The sequence below is a fragment of the Lampetra planeri genome, unplaced genomic scaffold, assembly GCF_965212315.1.
Source record: "Lampetra planeri unplaced genomic scaffold, kcLamPlan1.2.h2 scaffold_944, whole genome shotgun sequence".
Classification (NCBI taxonomy): Eukaryota; Metazoa; Chordata; class Hyperoartia; order Petromyzontiformes; family Petromyzontidae; genus Lampetra; species Lampetra planeri.
This window is the reverse complement of record NW_027615766.1, coordinates 2,117-20,000: the sequence shown is the minus strand read 5'-3', so window position 1 is coordinate 20,000 and position 17,884 is coordinate 2,117. Positions and strand designations below refer to the sequence as shown.

Sequence of the window (17,884 nt, the reverse complement as noted above, 5' to 3'; positions counted from 1 at the left end):
GTGGTGGTGGTGATGGTGGTGGTGGTGATGGTGGTGGTGATGGTGGTGATGGTGGTGATGATGGTGGTGATGGTGATGGTGGTGGTGATGATGATGATGATGGTGATGGTGATGATGGTGGTGGTGATGATGGTGGTGGTGATGGTGGTGGTGGTGGTGGTGATGGTGATGATGATGGTGGTGATGGTGGTGGTGATGGTGGTGGTGGTGGTGGTGATGGTGGTGGTGGTGATGGTGATGGTGTTGATGGTGATGGTGGTGATGGTGGCTGTAGTTGAAGCTGTCACAACAGGAAGTTGTAGGACGCAGCTGACTGGCGATAGAGACGCACCCAGGGGGCGAGTGGAGTGTGGGGCGTAGTGATTGTGTGAGGCTGTGTGTCTGTGTGTGTGTCAGTCTGTGTGTCTGTGTGTGTGTCAGTCTGTGTGTGTGTGTGTGGTGAGTGAGTCTGTGTGTGTGTGTGTGGTGAGTGAGTGTAGTGTGTGAGTGTGAGTCTGTGTGTGTGTGTAGTGTGTGTGAGTGTGTGGTGAGTGTGAGTCTGTGTGTGTGTGTGTGTGGTGAGTGAGTCTGTGTGTGTGTGTGTGGTGAGTGAGTCTGTGTGTGTGTGTGTAGTGTGTGAGTGAGTGTGTGGTGAGTGAGTGTGTGTGGTGAGTGAGTGTGTGTAGTGGGTGTGAATGTGTGAGTGTAGTGTGTGAGTGTGTGGTGAGTGTGAGTCTGTGTAGTGATTGTGTGAGGCTGTGTGTCTGTGTGTGTGTCAGTCTGTGTGTGTGTGGTGAGTGAGTCAGTGTGTGTAGTGTGTGTGAGTGTGTGTGTAGTGGGTGTGAATTGTTGAGTGTAGTGTGTGAGTGTGTGGTGAGTGTGAGTCTGTGTGTGTGTGTAGTGTGTGAGTGAGTGTGTGGTGAGTGAGGCTGTGTGTCTGTGTGTGTGTCAGTGTGTGTGTGTGTGGTGAGTGAGTCAGTGTGTGTGTGTGTAGTGTGTGAGTGAGTGTGTGGTGAGTGAGTGTGTGTGTAGTGGGTGTGAATGTGTGAGTGTAGTGTGTGAGTGTGTGGTGAGTGTGAGTCTGTGTGTGTGAGTGTGTGGTGAGTGTGAGTCTGTGTAGTGTGTGTGTGTGTGTGTAGTGTGTGAGTGTGTGTGTGGTGAGTGTGAGTCTGTGTAGTGTGTGTGTGTGTAGTGTGTGAGTGTGTGTGTGTGTGGTGAGTGTGAGTGTGTGGTGAGTGTGAGTCTGTGTAGTGTGTGTGTGTGTGTAGTGTGTGAGTGTGTGTGTGTGGTGAGTGTGAGTGTGTGGTGAGTGTGAGTCTGTGTAGTGTGTGTGTGTGGTGAGTGTGAGTCTGTGTGAGTGTGTGGTGAGTGTGAGTCTGTGTGTGTGTGTGTGTGGTGAGTGAGTCTGTGTGTGTGTGTGTAGTGTGTGTGTGAGTGTGTGGTGAGTGTGAGTCTGTGTGTGTGTGTGTGTGTGGTGAGTGAGTCTGTGTGTGTGTGTAGTGTGTGAGTGAGTGTGTGGTGAGTGAGTGTGTGTGTAGTGGGTGTGAATGTGTGAGTGTAGTGTGTGAGTGTGAGTCTGTGTGTGTAGTGTGTGTGGTGAGTGAGTCTGTGTGTGTAGTGTGTGAGTGAGTGTGTGGTGAGTGAGTCTGTGTGTGTGTGTGTGGTGAGTGAGTCTGTGTGTGTGTGTAGTGTGTGAGTGAGTGTGTGGTGAGTGAGTGTGTGTGTAGTGGGTGTGAATGTGTGAGTGTAGTGTGTGAGTGTGTGGTGAGTGTGAGTCTGTGTGTGTGTGTAGTGTGTGTGAGTGTGTGTGAGTGTGTGGTGAGTGTGAGTCTGTGTAGTGTGTGTGTGTGTGTAGTGTGTGAGTGTGTGTGTGTGGTGAGTGTGAGTCTGTGTAGTGTGTGTGTGTAGTGTGTGAGTGTGTGTGTGTGTGGTGAGTGTGAGTGTGTGGTGAGTGTGAGTCTGTGTAGTGTGTGTGTGTGGTGAGTGTGAGTCTGTGTGAGTGTGTGGTGAGTGTGAGTCTGTGTGTCTGTGTGTGTGTCAGTCTGTGTGTGTGTGTGGTGAGTGAGTCTGTGTGTGTGTGTGTGTAGTGTGTGAGTGTGTGGTGAGTGTGAGTCTGTGTGAGTGTGTGGTGAGTGTGAGTCTGTGTGTGTGTGTGTGTGGTGAGTGAGTCTGTGTGTGTGTGTAGTGTGTGAGTGAGTGTGTGGTGAGTGAGTCTGTGTGTGTGTATAGTGTGTGTGTGTGTGTGTGGTGAGTGAGTCTGTGTGTGTGTGTAGTGTGTGAGTGAGTGTGTGGTGAGTGAGTGTGTGTGTAGTGGGTGTGAATGTGTGAGTGTAGTGTGTGAGTGTGTGGTGAGTGTGAGTCTGTGTAGTGATTGTGTGAGGCTGTGTGTCTGTGTGTGTGTCAGTCTGTGTGTAGTGTGTGGTGAGTGTGTGGTGAGTGTGAGTCTGTGTGTGTGTGTAGTGTGTGTGAGTGTGTGGTGAGTGTGAGTCTGTGTGTGTGTGTGTGGTGAGTGAGTCTGTGTGTGTGTGTAGTGTGTGAGTGAGTGTGTGGTGAGTGAGTGTGTGTGTAGTGGGTGTGAATGTGTGAGTGTAGTGTGTGAGTGTGTGGTGAGTGTGAGTCTGTGTGTGTGTGTAGTGTGTGTGAGTGTGTGTGAGTGTGTGGTGAGTGTGAGTCTGTGTAGTGTGTGTGTGTGTGTAGTGTGTGAGTGTGTGTGTGGTGAGTGTGAGTCTGTGTAGTGTGTGTGTGTGTAGTGTGTGAGTGTGTGTGTGTGTGGTGAGTGTGAGTGTGTGGTGAGTGTGAGTCTGTGTAGTGTGTGTGTGTGGTGAGTGTGAGTCTGTGTAGTGTGTGTGTGTGGTGAGTGTGAGTGTGTGTGTGTGTGTGGTGAGTGTGAGTGTGTGGTGAGTGTGAGTCTGTGTAGTGTGTGTGTGTGGTGAGTGTGAGTCTGTGTGAGTGTGTGGTGAGTGTGAGTCTGTGTGTGTGTGTGTGTGGTGAGTGAGTCTGTGTGTGTGTGTAGTGTGTGAGTGAGTGTGTGTGTGGTGAGTGAGTGTGTGTGTAGTGGGTGTGAATGTGTGAGTGTAGTGTGTGAGTGTGTGGTGAGTGTGAGTCTGTGTGTGTGTGTATAGTGTGTGTGAGTGTGTGGTGAGTGTGAGTCTGTGTGTGTGTGTGTGGTGAGTGAGTCTGTGTGTGTGTGTGTGTGGTGAGTGAGTCTGTGTGTGTGTGTATAGTGTGTGTGAGTGTGTGGTGAGTGTGAGTCTGTGTGTGTGTGTGTGTGTGGTGAGTGAGTCTGTGTGTGTGTGTAGTGTGTGAGTGAGTGTGTGGTGAGTGAGTGTGTGTGTAGTGGGTGTGAATGTGTGAGTGTAGTGTGTGAGTGTGTGGTGAGTGTGAGTCTGTGTGTGTGTGTAGTGTGTGTGAGTGTGTGTGAGTGTGTGGTGAGTGTGAGTCTGTGTAGTGTGTGTGTGTGTGTAGTGTGTGAGTGTGTGTGTGGTGAGTGTGAGTCTGTGTAGTGTGTGTGTGTGTAGTGTGTGAGTGAGTGTGTGTGGTGAGTGAGTGTGTGTGTAGTGGGTGTGAATGTGTGAGTGTAGTGTGTGAGTGTGTGGTGAGTGTGAGTCTGTGTGTGTGTGTATAGTGTGTGTGAGTGTGTGGTGAGTGTGAGTCTGTGTGTGTGTGTGTGGTGAGTGAGTCTGTGTGTGTGTGTGTGTGGTGAGTGAGTCTGTGTGTGTGTGTGTATAGTGTGTGTGAGTGTGTGGTGAGTGTGAGTCTGTGTGTGTGTGTGTGTGTGGTGAGTGAGTCTGTGTGTGTGTGTAGTGTGTGAGTGAGTGTGTGGTGAGTGAGTGTGTGTGTAGTGGGTGTGAATGTGTGAGTGTAGTGTGTGAGTGTGTGGTGAGTGTGAGTCTGTGTGTGTGTGTAGTGTGTGTGAGTGTGTGTGAGTGTGTGGTGAGTGTGAGTCTGTGTAGTGTGTGTGTGTGTGTAGTGTGTGAGTGTGTGTGTGGTGAGTGTGAGTCTGTGTAGTGTGTGTGTGTGTGTGTAGTGTGTGAGTGTGTGTGTGTGTGGTGAGTGTGAGTGTGTGGTGAGTGTGAGTCTGTGTAGTGTGTGTGTGTGGTGAGTGTGAGTCTGTGTGAGTGTGTGGTGAGTGTGAGTCTGTGTGTGTGTGTGTGTGGTGAGTGAGTCTGTGTGTGTGTGTAGTGTGTGAGTGAGTGTGTGTGTGGTGAGTGAGTGTGTGTGTAGTGGGTGTGAATGTGTGAGTGTAGTGTGTGAGTGTGTGGTGAGTGTGAGTCTGTGTGTGTGTGTATAGTGTGTGTGAGTGTGTGGTGAGTGTGAGTCTGTGTGTGTGTGTGTGGTGAGTGAGTCTGTGTGTGTGTGTGTGTGGTGAGTGAGTCTGTGTGTGTGTGTATAGTGTGTGTGAGTGTGTGGTGAGTGTGAGTCTGTGTGTGTGTGTGTGTGGTGAGTGAGTCTGTGTGTGTGTGTAGTGTGTGAGTGAGTGTGTGGTGAGTGAGTGTGTGTGTAGTGGGTGTGAATGTGTGTGTGTAGTGTGTGAGTGAGTGTGTGGTGAGTGAGTGTGTGTGTAGTGTGTGTGAGTGTGTGGTGAGTGTGAGTCTGTGTGTGTGTGTAGTGTGTGTGAGTGTGAGTCTGTGTAGTGTGTGTGTGTGTGTAGTGTGTGAGTGTGTGTGTGGTGAGTGTGAGTCTGTGTAGTGTGTGTGTGTGTAGTGTGTGAGTGTGTGTGTGTGTGGTGAGTGTGAGTCTGTGTAGTGTGTGTGTGTGTAGTGTGTGAGTGTGTGTGTGTGTGGTGAGTGTGAGTGTGTGGTGAGTGTGAGTCTGTGTAGTGTGTGTGTGTGGTGAGTGTGAGTCTGTGTGAGTGTGTGGTGAGTGTGAGTCTGTGTGTGTGTGTGTGTGGTGAGTGAGTCTGTGTGTGTGTGTAGTGTGTGAGTGAGTGTGTGGTGAGTGAGTGTGTGTAGTGGGTGTGAATGTGTGAGTGTAGTGTGTGAGTGTGTGGTGAGTGTGAGTCTGTGTAGTGATTGTGTGAGGCTGTGTGTCTGTGTGTGTGTCAGTCTGTGTGTGTGTGTGGTGAGTGAGTCAGTGTGTGAGTGTGTGGTGAGTGAGTGTGTGGTGAGTGAGTGTGTGTGTAGTGGGTGTGAATGTGTGAGTGTAGTGTGTGAGTGTGTGGTGAGTGTGAGTCTGTGTAGTGATTGTGTGAGTCTGTGTGTCTGTGTGTGTGTCAGTCCGTGTGTGTGTCAGTCTGTGTGTGTGTGTGTGGTGAGTGAGTCTGTGTGTGTGTAGTGTGTGAGTGTAGTGTGTGTGTGTAGTGTGTGAGTGTAGTGTGTGAGTGTGTGTAGTGTGTGAGCGTGTGTGTGTGTGGTGAGTGTGAGTCTGTGTGAGTGTGTGGTGAGTGTGTGTGGTGAGTGTGAGTCTGTGTAGTGTGTGTGTGTGTGGTGAGTGTGAGTCTGTGTGAGTGTGTAGTGTGTGTGAGTGTGTGGTGAGTGCGAGTCTGTGTAGTGTGTGTGTGTGTAGTGTGTGAGTGTGTGTGTGGTGAGTGTGAGTCTGTGTGAGTGTGTGGTGAGTGTGAGTCTGTGTGAGTGTGTGGTGAGTGAGTGTGTGTGTGGTGAGTGTGAGTCTGTGGTGAGTGTGTGTAGTGAGTGTGAGTCTGTGTGAGTGTGTGGTGAGTGTGTGTGGTGAGTGTGAGTCTGTGTAGTGTGTGTGTGTGTGGTGAGTGTGAGTCTGTGTGAGTGTGTAGTGTGTGTGAGTGTGTGGTGAGTGCGAGTCTGTGTAGTGTGTGTGTGTGTAGTGTGTGAGTGTGTGTGTGGTGAGTGTGAGTCTGTGTGAGTGTGTGGTGAGTGTGAGTCTGTGTAGTGTGTGTGTGTGTAGTGTGTGAGTGTGTGTGTGTGGTGAGTGTGAGTCTGTGTGAGTGTGTGGTGAGTGTGAGTCTGTGTAGTGTGTGTGTGGTGAGTGTGAGTCTGTGTGAGTGTGTGGTGAGTGTGAGTCTGTGTGAGTGTGTGGTGAGTGAGTGTGTGTGTGGTGAGTGTGAGTCTGTGGTGAGTGTGTGTAGTGAGTGTGAGTCTGTGTGAGTGTGTGGTGAGTGTGTGTGTAGTGAGTGTGTGTGTGTGTAGTGAGTGTGAGTCTGTGTGTAGTGAGTGTGTGAGTGTGAGTGTGTGGTGAGTGTGAGTGTGTGTGTGTAGTGAGTGAGTGTGTGGTGAGTGTGTGTGTGGTGAGTGTGAGTCTGTGTGTGTGGTGAGTGTGTGTGTAGTGAGTGTGAGTCTGTGTGTAGTGAGTGTGTGTGTGTAGTGAGTGTGTGTGTGTGTGGTGAGTGTGAGTCTGTGTGTGTAGTGAGTGTGAGTCTGTGTGTAGTGAGTGAGTGTGTGTAGTGAGTGAGTGTGTGTAGTGAGTGTGTGGTGAGTGTGTGTAGTGAGTGAGTGTGTGAGTGTGTAGTGAGTGTGTGGTGAGTGTGTGTTTAGTGAGTGTGTGTGGTGAGTGTGAGTCTGTGTGTGTGGTGAGTGTGAGTCTGTGTAGTGAGTGTGAGTCTGTGTGTAGTGAGTGTGAGTGTGTGTGTAGTGTGTGAGTGTGTGGTGAGTGTGTGTGTGGTGAGTGTGAGTCTGTGTGTAGTGTGTGTGTGTAGTGAGTGTGAGTCTGTGTGTAGTGAGTGTGTGAGTGTGAGTGTGTGGTGAGTGTGTGGTGAGTGTGAGTCTGTGTGTGTAGTGAGTCTGTGTGTGTAGTGAGTGTGAGTGTGTGTGTAGTGAGTGTGTGTGTGTAGTGAGTGAGTGTGTGGTGAGTGAGTGTGTGTGTGTAGTGAGTGAGTGTGTGTGTGGTGTGTGAGTCTGTGTGTAGTGAGTGTGTGTTTAGTGAGTGTGTGTGGTGAGTGTGAGTCTGTGTGTAGTGAGTGTGAGTGTGTGTGTGGTGAGTGTGAGTCTGTGTGTGTAGTGAGTGTGAGTCTGTGTGTAGTGAGTGAGTGTGTGTAGTGAGTGTGTGGTGAGTGTGTGTAGTGAGTGAGTGTGTGTAGTGTGTGAGTGTGTAGTGAGTGTGTGGTGAGTGTGTGTTTAGTGAGTGTGTGTGGTGAGTGTGAGTCTGTGTGTGTGGTGAGTGTGAGTCTGTGTAGTGAGTGTGAGTCTGTGTGTAGTGAGTGTGAGTGTGTGTGTAGTGTGTGAGTGTGTGGTGAGTGTGTGTGTGGTGAGTGTGAGTCTGTGTGTAGTGTGTGTGTGTAGTGAGTGTGAGTCTGTGTGTAGTGAGTGTGTGAGTGTGAGTGTGTGGTGAGTGTGTGGTGAGTGTGAGTCTGTGTGTGTAGTGAGTCTGTGTGTGTAGTGAGTGTGAGTGTGTGTGTAGTGAGTGAGTGTGTGGTGAGTGAGTGTGTGTGTGTGTGAGTGTGTGGTGAGTGAGTCTGTGTGTGTGTGTGTGTGGTGAGTGAGTCTGTGTGTGTGTGTATAGTGTGTGTGTGTGTGTGTGGTGAGTGAGTCTGTGTGTGTGTGTAGTGTGTGAGTGAGTGTGTGGTGAGTGAGTGTGTGTGTAGTGGGTGTGAATGTGTGAGTGTAGTGTGTGAGTGTGTGGTGAGTGTGAGTCTGTGTGTGTGTGTATAGTGTGTGTGAGTGTGTGGTGAGTGTGAGTCTGTGTGTGTGTGTAGTGTGTGAGTGAGTGTGTGGTGAGTGAGTGTGTGTGTAGTGGGTGTGAATGTGTGAGTGTAGTGTGTGAGTGTGTGGTGAGTGTGAGTCTGTGTGTGTGTGTATAGTGTGTGTGTGTGTGTGGTGAGTGAGTCTGTGTGTGTGTGTAGTGTGTGAGTGAGTGTGTGGTGAGTGAGTGTGTGTGTAGTGGGTGTGAATGTGTGAGTGTAGTGTGTGAGTGTGTGGTGAGTGTGAGTCTGTGTGTGTGTGTGTGGTGAGTGAGTCTGTGTGTGTGTGTAGTGTGTGAGTGAGTGTGTGGTGAGTGAGTGTGTGTGTAGTGGGTGTGAATGTGTGAGTGTAGTGTGTGAGTGTGTGGTGAGTGTGAGTCTGTGTGTGTGTGTAGTGTGTGTGAGTGTGTGTGAGTGTGTGGTGAGTGTGAGTCTGTGTAGTGTGTGTGTGTGTGTAGTGTGTGAGTGTGTGTGTGGTGAGTGTGAGTCTGTGTAGTGTGTGTGTGTGTAGTGTGTGAGTGTGTGTGTGTGTGGTGAGTGTGAGTGTGTGGTGAGTGTGAGTCTGTGTAGTGTGTGTGTGTGGTGAGTGTGAGTCTGTGTAGTGTGTGTGTGTGTAGTGTGTGAGTGTGTGTGTGTGTGGTGAGTGTGAGTGTGTGGTGAGTGTGAGTCTGTGTAGTGTGTGTGTGTGGTGAGTGTGAGTCTGTGTGAGTGTGTGGTGAGTGTGAGTCTGTGTGTGTGTGTGTGTGGTGAGTGAGTCTGTGTGTGTGTGTAGTGTGTGAGTGAGTGTGTGTGTGGTGAGTGAGTGTGTGTGTAGTGGGTGTGAATGTGTGAGTGTAGTGTGTGAGTGTGTGGTGAGTGTGAGTCTGTGTGTGTGTGTATAGTGTGTGTGAGTGTGTGGTGAGTGTGAGTCTGTGTGTGTGTGTGTGGTGAGTGAGTCTGTGTGTGTGTGTGTGTGGTGAGTGAGTCTGTGTGTGTGTGTATAGTGTGTGTGTGTGTGTGTGGTGAGTGAGTCTGTGTGTGTGTGTAGTGTGTGAGTGAGTGTGTGGTGAGTGAGTGTGTGTGTAGTGGGTGTGAATGTGTGAGTGTAGTGTGTGAGTGTGTGGTGAGTGTGAGTCTGTGTAGTGATTGTGTGAGGCTGTGTGTCTGTGTGTGTGTCAGTCTGTGTGTGTGTGTGGTGAGTGAGTCAGTGTGTGAGTGTGTGGTGAGTGAGTGTGTGGTGAGTGAGTGTGTGTGTAGTGGGTGTGAATGTGTGAGTGTAGTGTGTGAGTGTGTGGTGAGTGTGAGTCTGTGTAGTGATTGTGTGAGTCTGTGTGTCTGTGTGTGTGTCAGTCTGTGTGTGTGTCAGTCTGTGTGTGTGTGTGTGGTGAGTGAGTCTGTGTGTGTGTAGTGTGTGAGTGTAGTGTGTGTGTGTAGTGTGTGAGTGTAGTGTGTGAGTGTGTGTAGTGTGTGAGCGTGTGTGTGTGTGGTGAGTGTGAGTCTGTGTGAGTGTGTGGTGAGTGTGTGTGGTGAGTGTGAGTCTGTGTAGTGTGTGTGTGTGTGGTGAGTGTGAGTCTGTGTGAGTGTGTAGTGTGTGTGAGTGTGTGGTGAGTGCGAGTCTGTGTAGTGTGTGTGTGTGTAGTGTGTGAGTGTGTGTGTGGTGAGTGTGAGTCTGTGTGAGTGTGTGGTGAGTGTGAGTCTGTGTGAGTGTGTGGTGAGTGAGTGTGTGTGTGGTGAGTGTGAGTCTGTGGTGAGTGTGTGTAGTGAGTGTGAGTCTGTGTGAGTGTGAGGTGAGTGTGTGTGGTGAGTGTGAGTCTGTGTAGTGTGTGTGTGTGTGGTGAGTGTGAGTCTGTGTGAGTGTGTAGTGTGTGTGAGTGTGTGGTGAGTGCGAGTCTGTGTAGTGTGTGTGTGTGTAGTGTGTGAGTGTGTGTGTGGTGAGTGTGAGTCTGTGTGAGTGTGTGGTGAGTGTGAGTCTGTGTAGTGTGTGTGTGTGTAGTGTGTGAGTGTGTGTGTGTGGTGAGTGTGAGTCTGTGTGAGTGTGTGGTGAGTGTGAGTCTGTGTAGTGTGTGTGTGGTGAGTGTGAGTCTGTGTGAGTGTGTGGTGAGTGTGAGTCTGTGTGAGTGTGTGGTGAGTGAGTGTGTGTGTGGTGAGTGTGAGTCTGTGGTGAGTGTGTGTAGTGAGTGTGAGTCTGTGTGAGTGTGTGGTGAGTGTGTGTGTAGTGAGTGTGTGTGTGTGTAGTGAGTGTGAGTCTGTGTGTAGTGAGTGTGTGAGTGTGAGTGTGTGGTGAGTGTGAGTGTGTGTGTGTAGTGAGTGAGTGTGTGGTGAGTGTGTGTGTGGTGAGTGTGAGTCTGTGTGTGTGGTGAGTGTGTGTGTAGTGAGTGTGAGTCTGTGTGTAGTGAGTGTGTGTGTGTAGTGAGTGTGTGTGTGTGTGGTGAGTGTGAGTCTGTGTGTGTAGTGAGTGTGAGTCTGTGTGTAGTGAGTTGAGTGTGTGTAGTGAGTGGAGTGTGTGTAGTGAGTGTGTGGTGAGTGTGTGTAGTGAGTGAGTGTGTGAGTGTGTAGTGAGTGTGTGGTGAGTGTGTGTTTAGTGAGTGTGTGTGGTGAGTGTGAGTCTGTGTGTGTGGTGAGTGTGAGTCTGTGTAGTGAGTGTGAGTCTGTGTGTAGTGAGTGTGAGTGTGTGTGTAGTGTGTGAGTGTGTGGTGAGTGTGTGTGTGGTGAGTGTGAGTCTGTGTGTAGTGTGTGTGTGTAGTGAGTGTGAGTCTGTGTGTAGTGAGTGTGTGAGTGTGAGTGTGTGGTGAGTGTGTGGTGAGTGTGAGTCTGTGTGTGTAGTGAGTCTGTGTGTGTAGTGAGTGTGAGTGTGTGTGTGTAGTGAGTGAGTGTGTGGTGAGTGAGTGTGTGTGTGTAGTGAGTGAGTGTGTGTGTGGTGTGTGAGTCTGTGTGTAGTGAGTGTGTGTTTAGTGAGTGTGTGTGGTGAGTGTGAGTCTGTGTGTAGTGAGTGTGAGTGTGTGTGTGGTGAGTGTGAGTCTGTGTGTGTAGTGAGTGTGAGTCTGTGTGTAGTGAGTGAGTGTGTGTAGTGAGTGTGTGGTGAGTGTGTGTAGTGAGTGAGTGTGTGTAGTGTGTGAGTGTGTAGTGAGTGTGTGGTGAGTGTTGTGTTTAGTGAGTGTGTGTGGTGAGTGTGAGTCTGTGTGTGTGGTGAGTGTGAGTCTGTGTAGTGAGTGTGAGTCTGTGTGTAGTGAGTGTGAGTGTGTGTGTAGTGTGTGAGTGTGTGGTGAGTGTGTGTGTGGTGAGTGTGAGTCTGTGTGTAGTGTGTGTGTGTAGTGAGTGTGAGTCTGTGTGTAGTGAGTGTGTGAGTGTGAGTGTGTGGTGAGTGTGTGGTGAGTGTGAGTCTGTGTGTGTAGTGAGTCTGTGTGTGTAGTGAGTGTGAGTGTGGGTGTGTAGTGAGTGAGTGTGTGGTGAGTGAGTGTGTGTGTGTGTGGTGAGTGTGTGTGTGGTGTGTGAGTCTGTGTGTAGTGAGTGTGTGTGTGGTGAGTGTGTGTTTAGTGAGTGTGTGTGGTGAGTGTGAGTCTGTGTGTGTGGTGAGTGTGAGTCTGTGTAGTGAGTGTGAGTCTGTGTGTAGTGAGTGTGAGTGTATGTGTAGTGTGTGAGTGTGTGGTGAGTGTGTGTGTGGTGAGTGTGAGTCTGTGTGTAGTGTGTGTGTGTAGTGAGTGTGAGTCTGTGTGTAGTGAGTGTGTGAGTGTGAGTGTGTGGTGAGTGTGAGTCTGTGTGTGTAGTGAGTCTGTGTGTGTAGTGAGTGTGAGTGTGTGTGTAGTGAGTGAGTGTGTGGTGAGTGAGTGTGTGTGTGTGTGGTGAGTGTGTGTGTGGTGTGTGAGTCTGTGTGTAGTGAGTGTGTGTGTGGTGAGTGTGTGTTTAGTGAGTGTGTGTGGTGAGTGTGAGTCTGTGTGTAGTGAGTGTGAGTGTGTGTGTAGTGAGTGTGTGTGTGTAGTGTGTGTGTTTAGTGAGTGTGTGTGTGTAGTGAGTGTGTGTGTGTAGTGAGTGAGTGTGTGGTGAGTGTGTGTGTAGTGAGTGTGTGTGTGTAGTGAGTGAGTGTGTGGTGAGTGTGTGTTTAGTGAGTGTGTGTGGTGAGTGTGAGTCTGTGTGTAGTGAGTGTGAGTGTGTGTGTAGTGTGTGTGTGTAGTGAGTGAGTGTGTGTGTAGTGAGTGTGTGTGTGTAGTGAGTGAGTGTGTGTAGTGAGTGAGTGTGTGGTGAGTGTGTGTTTAGTGAGTGTGTGTGGTGAGTGTGAGTCTGTGTGTAGTGAGTGTGAGTCTGTGTGTAGTGTGTGAGTGTGTGGTGAGTGTGTGTGTGTAGTGTGTGAGTGTGTGGTGAGTGTGAGTCTGTGTGTAGTGAGTGAGTGTGTGTAGTGAGTGTGTGTGTGTAGTGAGTGAGTGTGTGTGTGGTGTGTGAGTCTGTGTGTAGTGAGTGTGTGTGTGTAGTGAGTGAGTGTGTGTGTGGTGAGTGTGTGTAGTGAGTGTGTGTGTGGTGAGTGTGTGTAGTGAGTTTGCGCAAAGTCGCTTGAAGATGTTTTTCATAATGGAAGGTTTTTACCCTTTTAAACTGGTACAAAACTGGCACCTTTATTCAAGGCATCGTGTTTGCAATGACCACAACACAAGTAGTCAATAAAGCAAACACAAAGATGCAACTCTGATAAGGATGATAACAATATGCACTGTCCTTGAAGTTGATTGGCCCACACCCGAGACGGCTTTCTTTTGAGCCTAGTCCCCATTGGTGTAGGGCCAGATGACACCAGAAGGCGCACAACTCAAACACCGACGCCTTGAATAAAGGGTGTCAGTTTTGTACCAGTTTAAAAGGGTAAAAACCTACCATTATCATAAACATCATTAACATAAACATCATCATCATCATCATAAACATCATAAACATCATCATTAACATAAACATCATCATCATCATCATAAACATCATAAACATCATCATTAACATAAACATCATCATCATCATCATAAACATCATAAACATCATCATTAACATAAACATCATCATCATCATCATAAACATCAACAACATCAACAACATCATAAACATCATTAACATAAACATCATCATCATCATCATAAACATCAACATCATCATCATCATAAACATCATCATCATCATCAACAACATCAACAACATCATTAACATAACATCATCATAAACATCAACAACATCAACAACATCATAAACATCTACACTATGAGACGTCTCTTTTAGCAGTGGCAACATAACAATGGTAGGTTTTTACCCTTTTAAACTGGTACAAAACTGGCACCTTTATTCAAGGCGTCGTGTTTGAGTTGTGCGCCTTCTGGTGTCATCTGGCCCTACACCAATGGGGACTAGGCTCAAAAGAAAGCCGTCTCGGGTGTGGGCCAATCAACTTCAAGGACAGTGCATATTGTTATCATCCTTATCAGAGTTGCATCTTTGTGTTTGCTTTATTGACTACTTGTGTTGTGGTCATTGCAAACACGACGCCTCGAATAAAGGTGCCAGTTTTTGTACCAGTTTAAAAGGGTAAAAACCTACCATTGTTATGTTGCCACTGCTAAAAGAGACGTCTCGTGGTGTAGATGTGTTCATGTGTCCTGTTCGTTGCGTTTGCACTCGATTCAAGAGCCGAAAGTCTCGCAGGGCTGCTACGTGCCTCGTACACGGCACTGAAACCAGCAGCACTTGCCCCGACAGTCTGGCGAGGCTACATGGGGGAGCTTTGCCTTTGTAGGACCCTGGCTAACCGTGTTCACGCTTCTTCTTGTGTCTCCCCCCCCCCCCCCCGTGTCTCTCCCCCCCCCCCACGTGTCTCTCCCCCCCCCCCGTGTCTCCCCCCCTGTGTCTCCCTCCCCCCCCGTGTCTCTCCCCCCCCCCCACGTGTCTCTCCCCCCCCCCCCGTGTCTCTCCCCCCCCCCACGTGTCTCTCCCTCCCCCGTGTCTCCCCCCCCCCCGTGTCTCCCCCCCCCCCCGTGTCTCCCCCCCCTGTGTCTCCCCCCCCCCGTGTCTCTCCCCCCCCCCCCACGTGTCCTCTCCTCCCCCCCCCCCCGTGTCTCTCCCCCCCCCCCCGTGTCTCCCCCCCCCCCGTGTCTCCCCCCCCCCCCCCGTGTCTCCCCCTCCCTGTGTCTCCCCCCCCCCCCCGTGTCTCCCCCCCCCCCCGTGTCTCCCCCCCCCCCCGTGTCTCCCCCCCCCCCCCGTGTCTCCCCCCCCCCCACGTGTCTCCCCCCGTGTCTCCCCCCCCCCCCCCGTGTCTCCCCCTCCCTGTGTCTCCCCCCCCCCCCGTGTCTCCCCCCCCCCCCCGTGTCTCCCCCTCCCTGTGTCTCCCCCCTCTCCCCCCCCTCTCCCCCCCCTCTCCCCCCCCCTCTCCCCCCCCTCTCCCCCCCCTCTCCCCCCCCCTCTCCCCCCCCCCCTCCCCCCCCCTCTCCCCCCCCCAGCATCTTCTCCCACCCCAACGTGCTGCCCGTGTTGGGGGGCTGCACGTTCCCCACGGCGCCGGCCCCCACCCTCATCACGCAGCTCATGCCCTTCGGCTCCCTCTACAACCTGCTGCACGAGGGCACCAGTGGGTCACGTGGGGGGGGGGAGGGGCTTCAGTAGGGGGAGGGGCATCGGTGGGGGGAGGGGCACCAGTGGGGGGAGGGGCTTCAGTGGGTGGCACGTGGGGGGGGAGGGACTTCAGTAGGGGGGAGGGGCATCGTGGGGGGAGGGGCTTCAGTAGGGGGAGGGGCTTCAGTAGGGGGAGGGGCATCGGTGGGGGGAGGGGCTTCAGTAGGGGGAGGGGCAGCAGTAGGGGGAGGGGCCTTCAGTAGGGGGAGGGGCAGCAGTAGGGGGAGGGGCACCAGTGGGGGGAGGGGCTTCAGTGGGTGACACGTGGGGGGGGAGGGGCTTCAGTGGGTCACGTGGGGGGGGAGGGGCATCAGTAGGGGGAGGGGCACCAGTGGGTGTCACGTGGGGGGGGGGAGGGGCTTCAGTAGGGGGAGGGGCATCGGTGGGGGGAGGGGCTTCAGTGGGTGACACGTGGGGGGGGAGGGGCACCAGTGGGTCACGTGGGGGGAGGGGCATCAGTGTGTCTGTGTGTGTGTATCTGTGTGTGCGTGTCTGTGTGTGTGTGTCTCTGTGCGTGTGTATCTATCTGTGTGTGTCTTTGTGTGTGTGTGTGTGTATCTATCTGTGTGTGTCTTTGTGTGTGTGTGTGTCTGTGTGTGTGTGTCTCTGTGCGTGTGTATCTATCTGTGTGTGTCTTTGTGTGTGTGTGTGTCTCCGTGTGTGAGTGTGTGCGTGTCTGTGTGTGTGTATCTATCTGTGTGTGTGTGTATCTATCTGTGTGTGTGTCTCTGTGTGTGTGTGTCTCTGTGTGTGTGTGTGTGTCTGTGTGTGTGTCGGTGTGTGTGTGTATCTATCTGTGTGTGTGTGTATCTATCTGTGTGTGTGTGTATCTATCTGTGTGGGTGTGTGTGTATCTATCTGTGTGTGTGTGTGTGTATCTATCTGTGTGTGTGTGTGTGTATCTATCTGTGTGTGTGTGTATCTATCTGTGTGTGTGTGTGTGTATCTATCTGTGTGTGTGTGTGTGTGTATCTATCTGTGTGTGTGTGTATCTATCTGTGTGTGTGTGTGTGTCTGTGTGTGTGTGTCTGTGTGTGTCTGTGTGTGTGTATCTATCTGTGTGTGTGTGTGTGTGTATCTATCTGGGTGTGTGTGTGTGTATCTATCTGTGCGTCTGTGTGTGTGTATCTATCTGAGTGTGTCTGTCTGTGTGTGTGTGTGTGTTTATCTATCTATCTGTGTGTGTGTGTCTCTATGTATATCTATCTATCTCTGTGTCTCTGTGTGTGTGTTTGTCTGTGTGTGTGTGTCTCTGTGTGTGTGTCTCTGTGTGTATCTATCTGTGTGTGTCTGTCTGTGTGTGTGTATCTATCTGTGTGTGTGTGTGTATATCTTTCTCTGTGTGTGTGTCTGTGTGTGTTTATCTATCTATCTGTGTGTGTGTGTTTATCTATCTGTCTGTGTGTCTGTGTGTGTGTGTATCTGTGTGTGTTTATCTATCTATCTCTGTGTGTGTGTGTGTTTATCTATCTGTCTGTGTGTGTGTGTTTCTGTGTGTGTTTATCTATCTATCTGTGTCTCTGTGCGTGTATATCTGTATCTGTGTGTGTTTATCTATCTATCTGTGTGTGTCTGTGTGTGTGTGTGTGTCTCTGTGTGTATCTGTGTGTGTCTCTGTGTGTATATCTGTGTGTGTCTGTGTGTGTATAATCTATCTGTGTGTGTGTGTCTGTGTGTGTATAAATCTACGTGTGCGTGTGTGTGTGTGTGTGTCTGTGTGTGTATAATCTATCTGTGTGTGTGTGTGTGTCTGTGTGTGTATAATCTACGTGTGCGTGTGTCTGTGTGTGCGTGTGTCTGTGTGTGTATAATCTACGTGTGCGTGTGTGTGTCTGTGTGTGTGTCTGTGTGTGTATAATCTACGTGTGCGTGTGTGTGTCTGTGTGTGTGTGTCTGTGTGTGTATAATCTACGTGTGCGTGTGTCTGTGTGTGTGTGTGTCTGTGTGTGTATAATCTACGTGTGCGTGTGTCTGTGTGTGTGTGTGTCTGTGTGTGTATAATCTACGTGTGCGTGTGTCTGTGTCTGTGTGTGTATAATCTACGTGTGCGTGTGTCTGTGTGTGCGTGTGTCTGTGTGTGTATAATCTACGTGTGTGTGTGCGTGTGTGTCTGTGTGTGTATAATCTATCTGTGTCTGTGTGTGTGTGTGTCTGTGTGTGTATAATCTATCTGTGTGTGTCTGTGTGTGTGTGTGTGTATAATCTATCTGTGTGTGTCTGTGTGTGTGTGTCTGTGTGTGTATAATCTACGTGTGTGTGTATAATCTATGTGCGTGTGTCTGTGTGTGCGTGTGTCTGTGTGTGTGTGTGTCTGTGTGTGTATAATCTATCTGTGTGTGTGTGTGTGTCTGTGTGTGTATAATCTACGTGTGCGTGTGTCTGTGTGTGCGTGTGTCTGTGTGTGTATAATCTACGTGTGCGTGTGTGTGTCTGTGTGTGTGTGTCTGTGTGTGTATAATCTACGTGTGCGTGTGTCTGTGTGTGTGTGTGTCTGTGTGTGTATAATCTACGTGTGCGTGTGTCTGTGTGTGCGTGTGTCTGTGTGTGTATAATCTACGTGTGCGTGTGTGTGTCTGTGTGTGTGTGTCTGTGTGTGTATAATCTACGTGTGCGTGTGTCTGTGTGTGTGTGTGTCCTGTGTGTGTATAATCTACGTGTGCGTGTGTCTGTGTGTGTGTGTGTCTGTGTGTGTATAATCTACGTGGTGTGTGCGTGTGTGTCTGTGTGTGTATAATCTATCTGTGTCTGTGTGTGTGTGTGTCTGTGTGTGTATAATCTATCTGTGTGTGTCTGTTGTGTGTGTGTGTATAATCTATCTGTGTGTGTCTGTGTGTGTGTGTCTGTGTGTGTATAATCTACGTGTGTGTGTATAATCTATGTGCGTGTGTCTGTGTGTGCGTGTGTCTGTGTGTGTGTTGTCTGTGTGTGTGTGTGTCTGTGTGTGTATAATCTACGTGTGTGTGTATAATCTATGTGCGTGTGTCTGTGTGTGCGTGTGTCTGTGTGTGTGTGTGTCTGTGTGTGTGTTGTCTGTGTGTGCGTGTGTCTGTGTGTGTGTGTGTCTGTGTGTGTGTGTGTCTGTGTGCGTGTGTGTCTGTGTGTGTGTGTGTCTGTGTGTGCGTGTGTCTGTGTGTGTGTGTGTCTGTGTGTGTGTGTGTCTGTGTGCGTGTGTGTCTGTGTGTATAATCTATCTGTGTGTGTCTGTGTGTGTGTGTGTCTGTGTGCGTGTGTGTAGGTCTGGTGGTGGACCAGGCGCAGGCCGTAAAGTTGCTCTTGACGTGGCCAAGGGCTTCGCGTTCCTGCACACGCTGGAGCCGCTCATCCCTCGCCTCCACCTCAACAGTCGCAGCATCATGGTGACCGCTCACCCACTCACTCACTCACTCACTCGCTCACCATCGCTCACTCACTCACTCACTCACTCACCCACTCACTCACCCAGTCGCTCACCTCACTCACCCACTCACTCACTCGCTCGCTCGCTCACTCACCCACTCACTCACCCAGTCGCTCACTCACTCCCCACTCACTCACCCACTCACTCACTCACTCACTCACCCCACTCACTCACTCACTCACTCACTCACTCACTCACCCCACTCACTCACCCACTCACTCGCTCACTCACTCACACGCTGGAGCCGCTCATCCCCTCGCCTCCACCTCAACAGTCGCAGCATCATGGTGAACACTCACCCACTCACT

The 17,884-nt window shown here is 50.5% G+C and overlaps 1 protein-coding gene across 1 annotated transcript in view; it reads left to right on the top strand.

Annotated features, from left to right (window-relative positions):
• The window catches only part of ILK (integrin linked kinase), a gene marked incomplete at both ends in the record, with an annotated part of 31,702 nt that extends 14,082 nt beyond the window's left edge, over window positions 1-17,620 (top strand). Inside the window, 3 exon segments of the mRNA XM_078624734.1 lie at window positions 14,008-14,135; window positions 17,415-17,444; window positions 17,447-17,620. Coding sequence (XP_078480860.1) covers window positions 14,008-14,135; window positions 17,415-17,444; window positions 17,447-17,620 — 332 coding nt within the window.
• Between the last annotated feature and the right edge of the window lie 264 nt (window positions 17,621-17,884).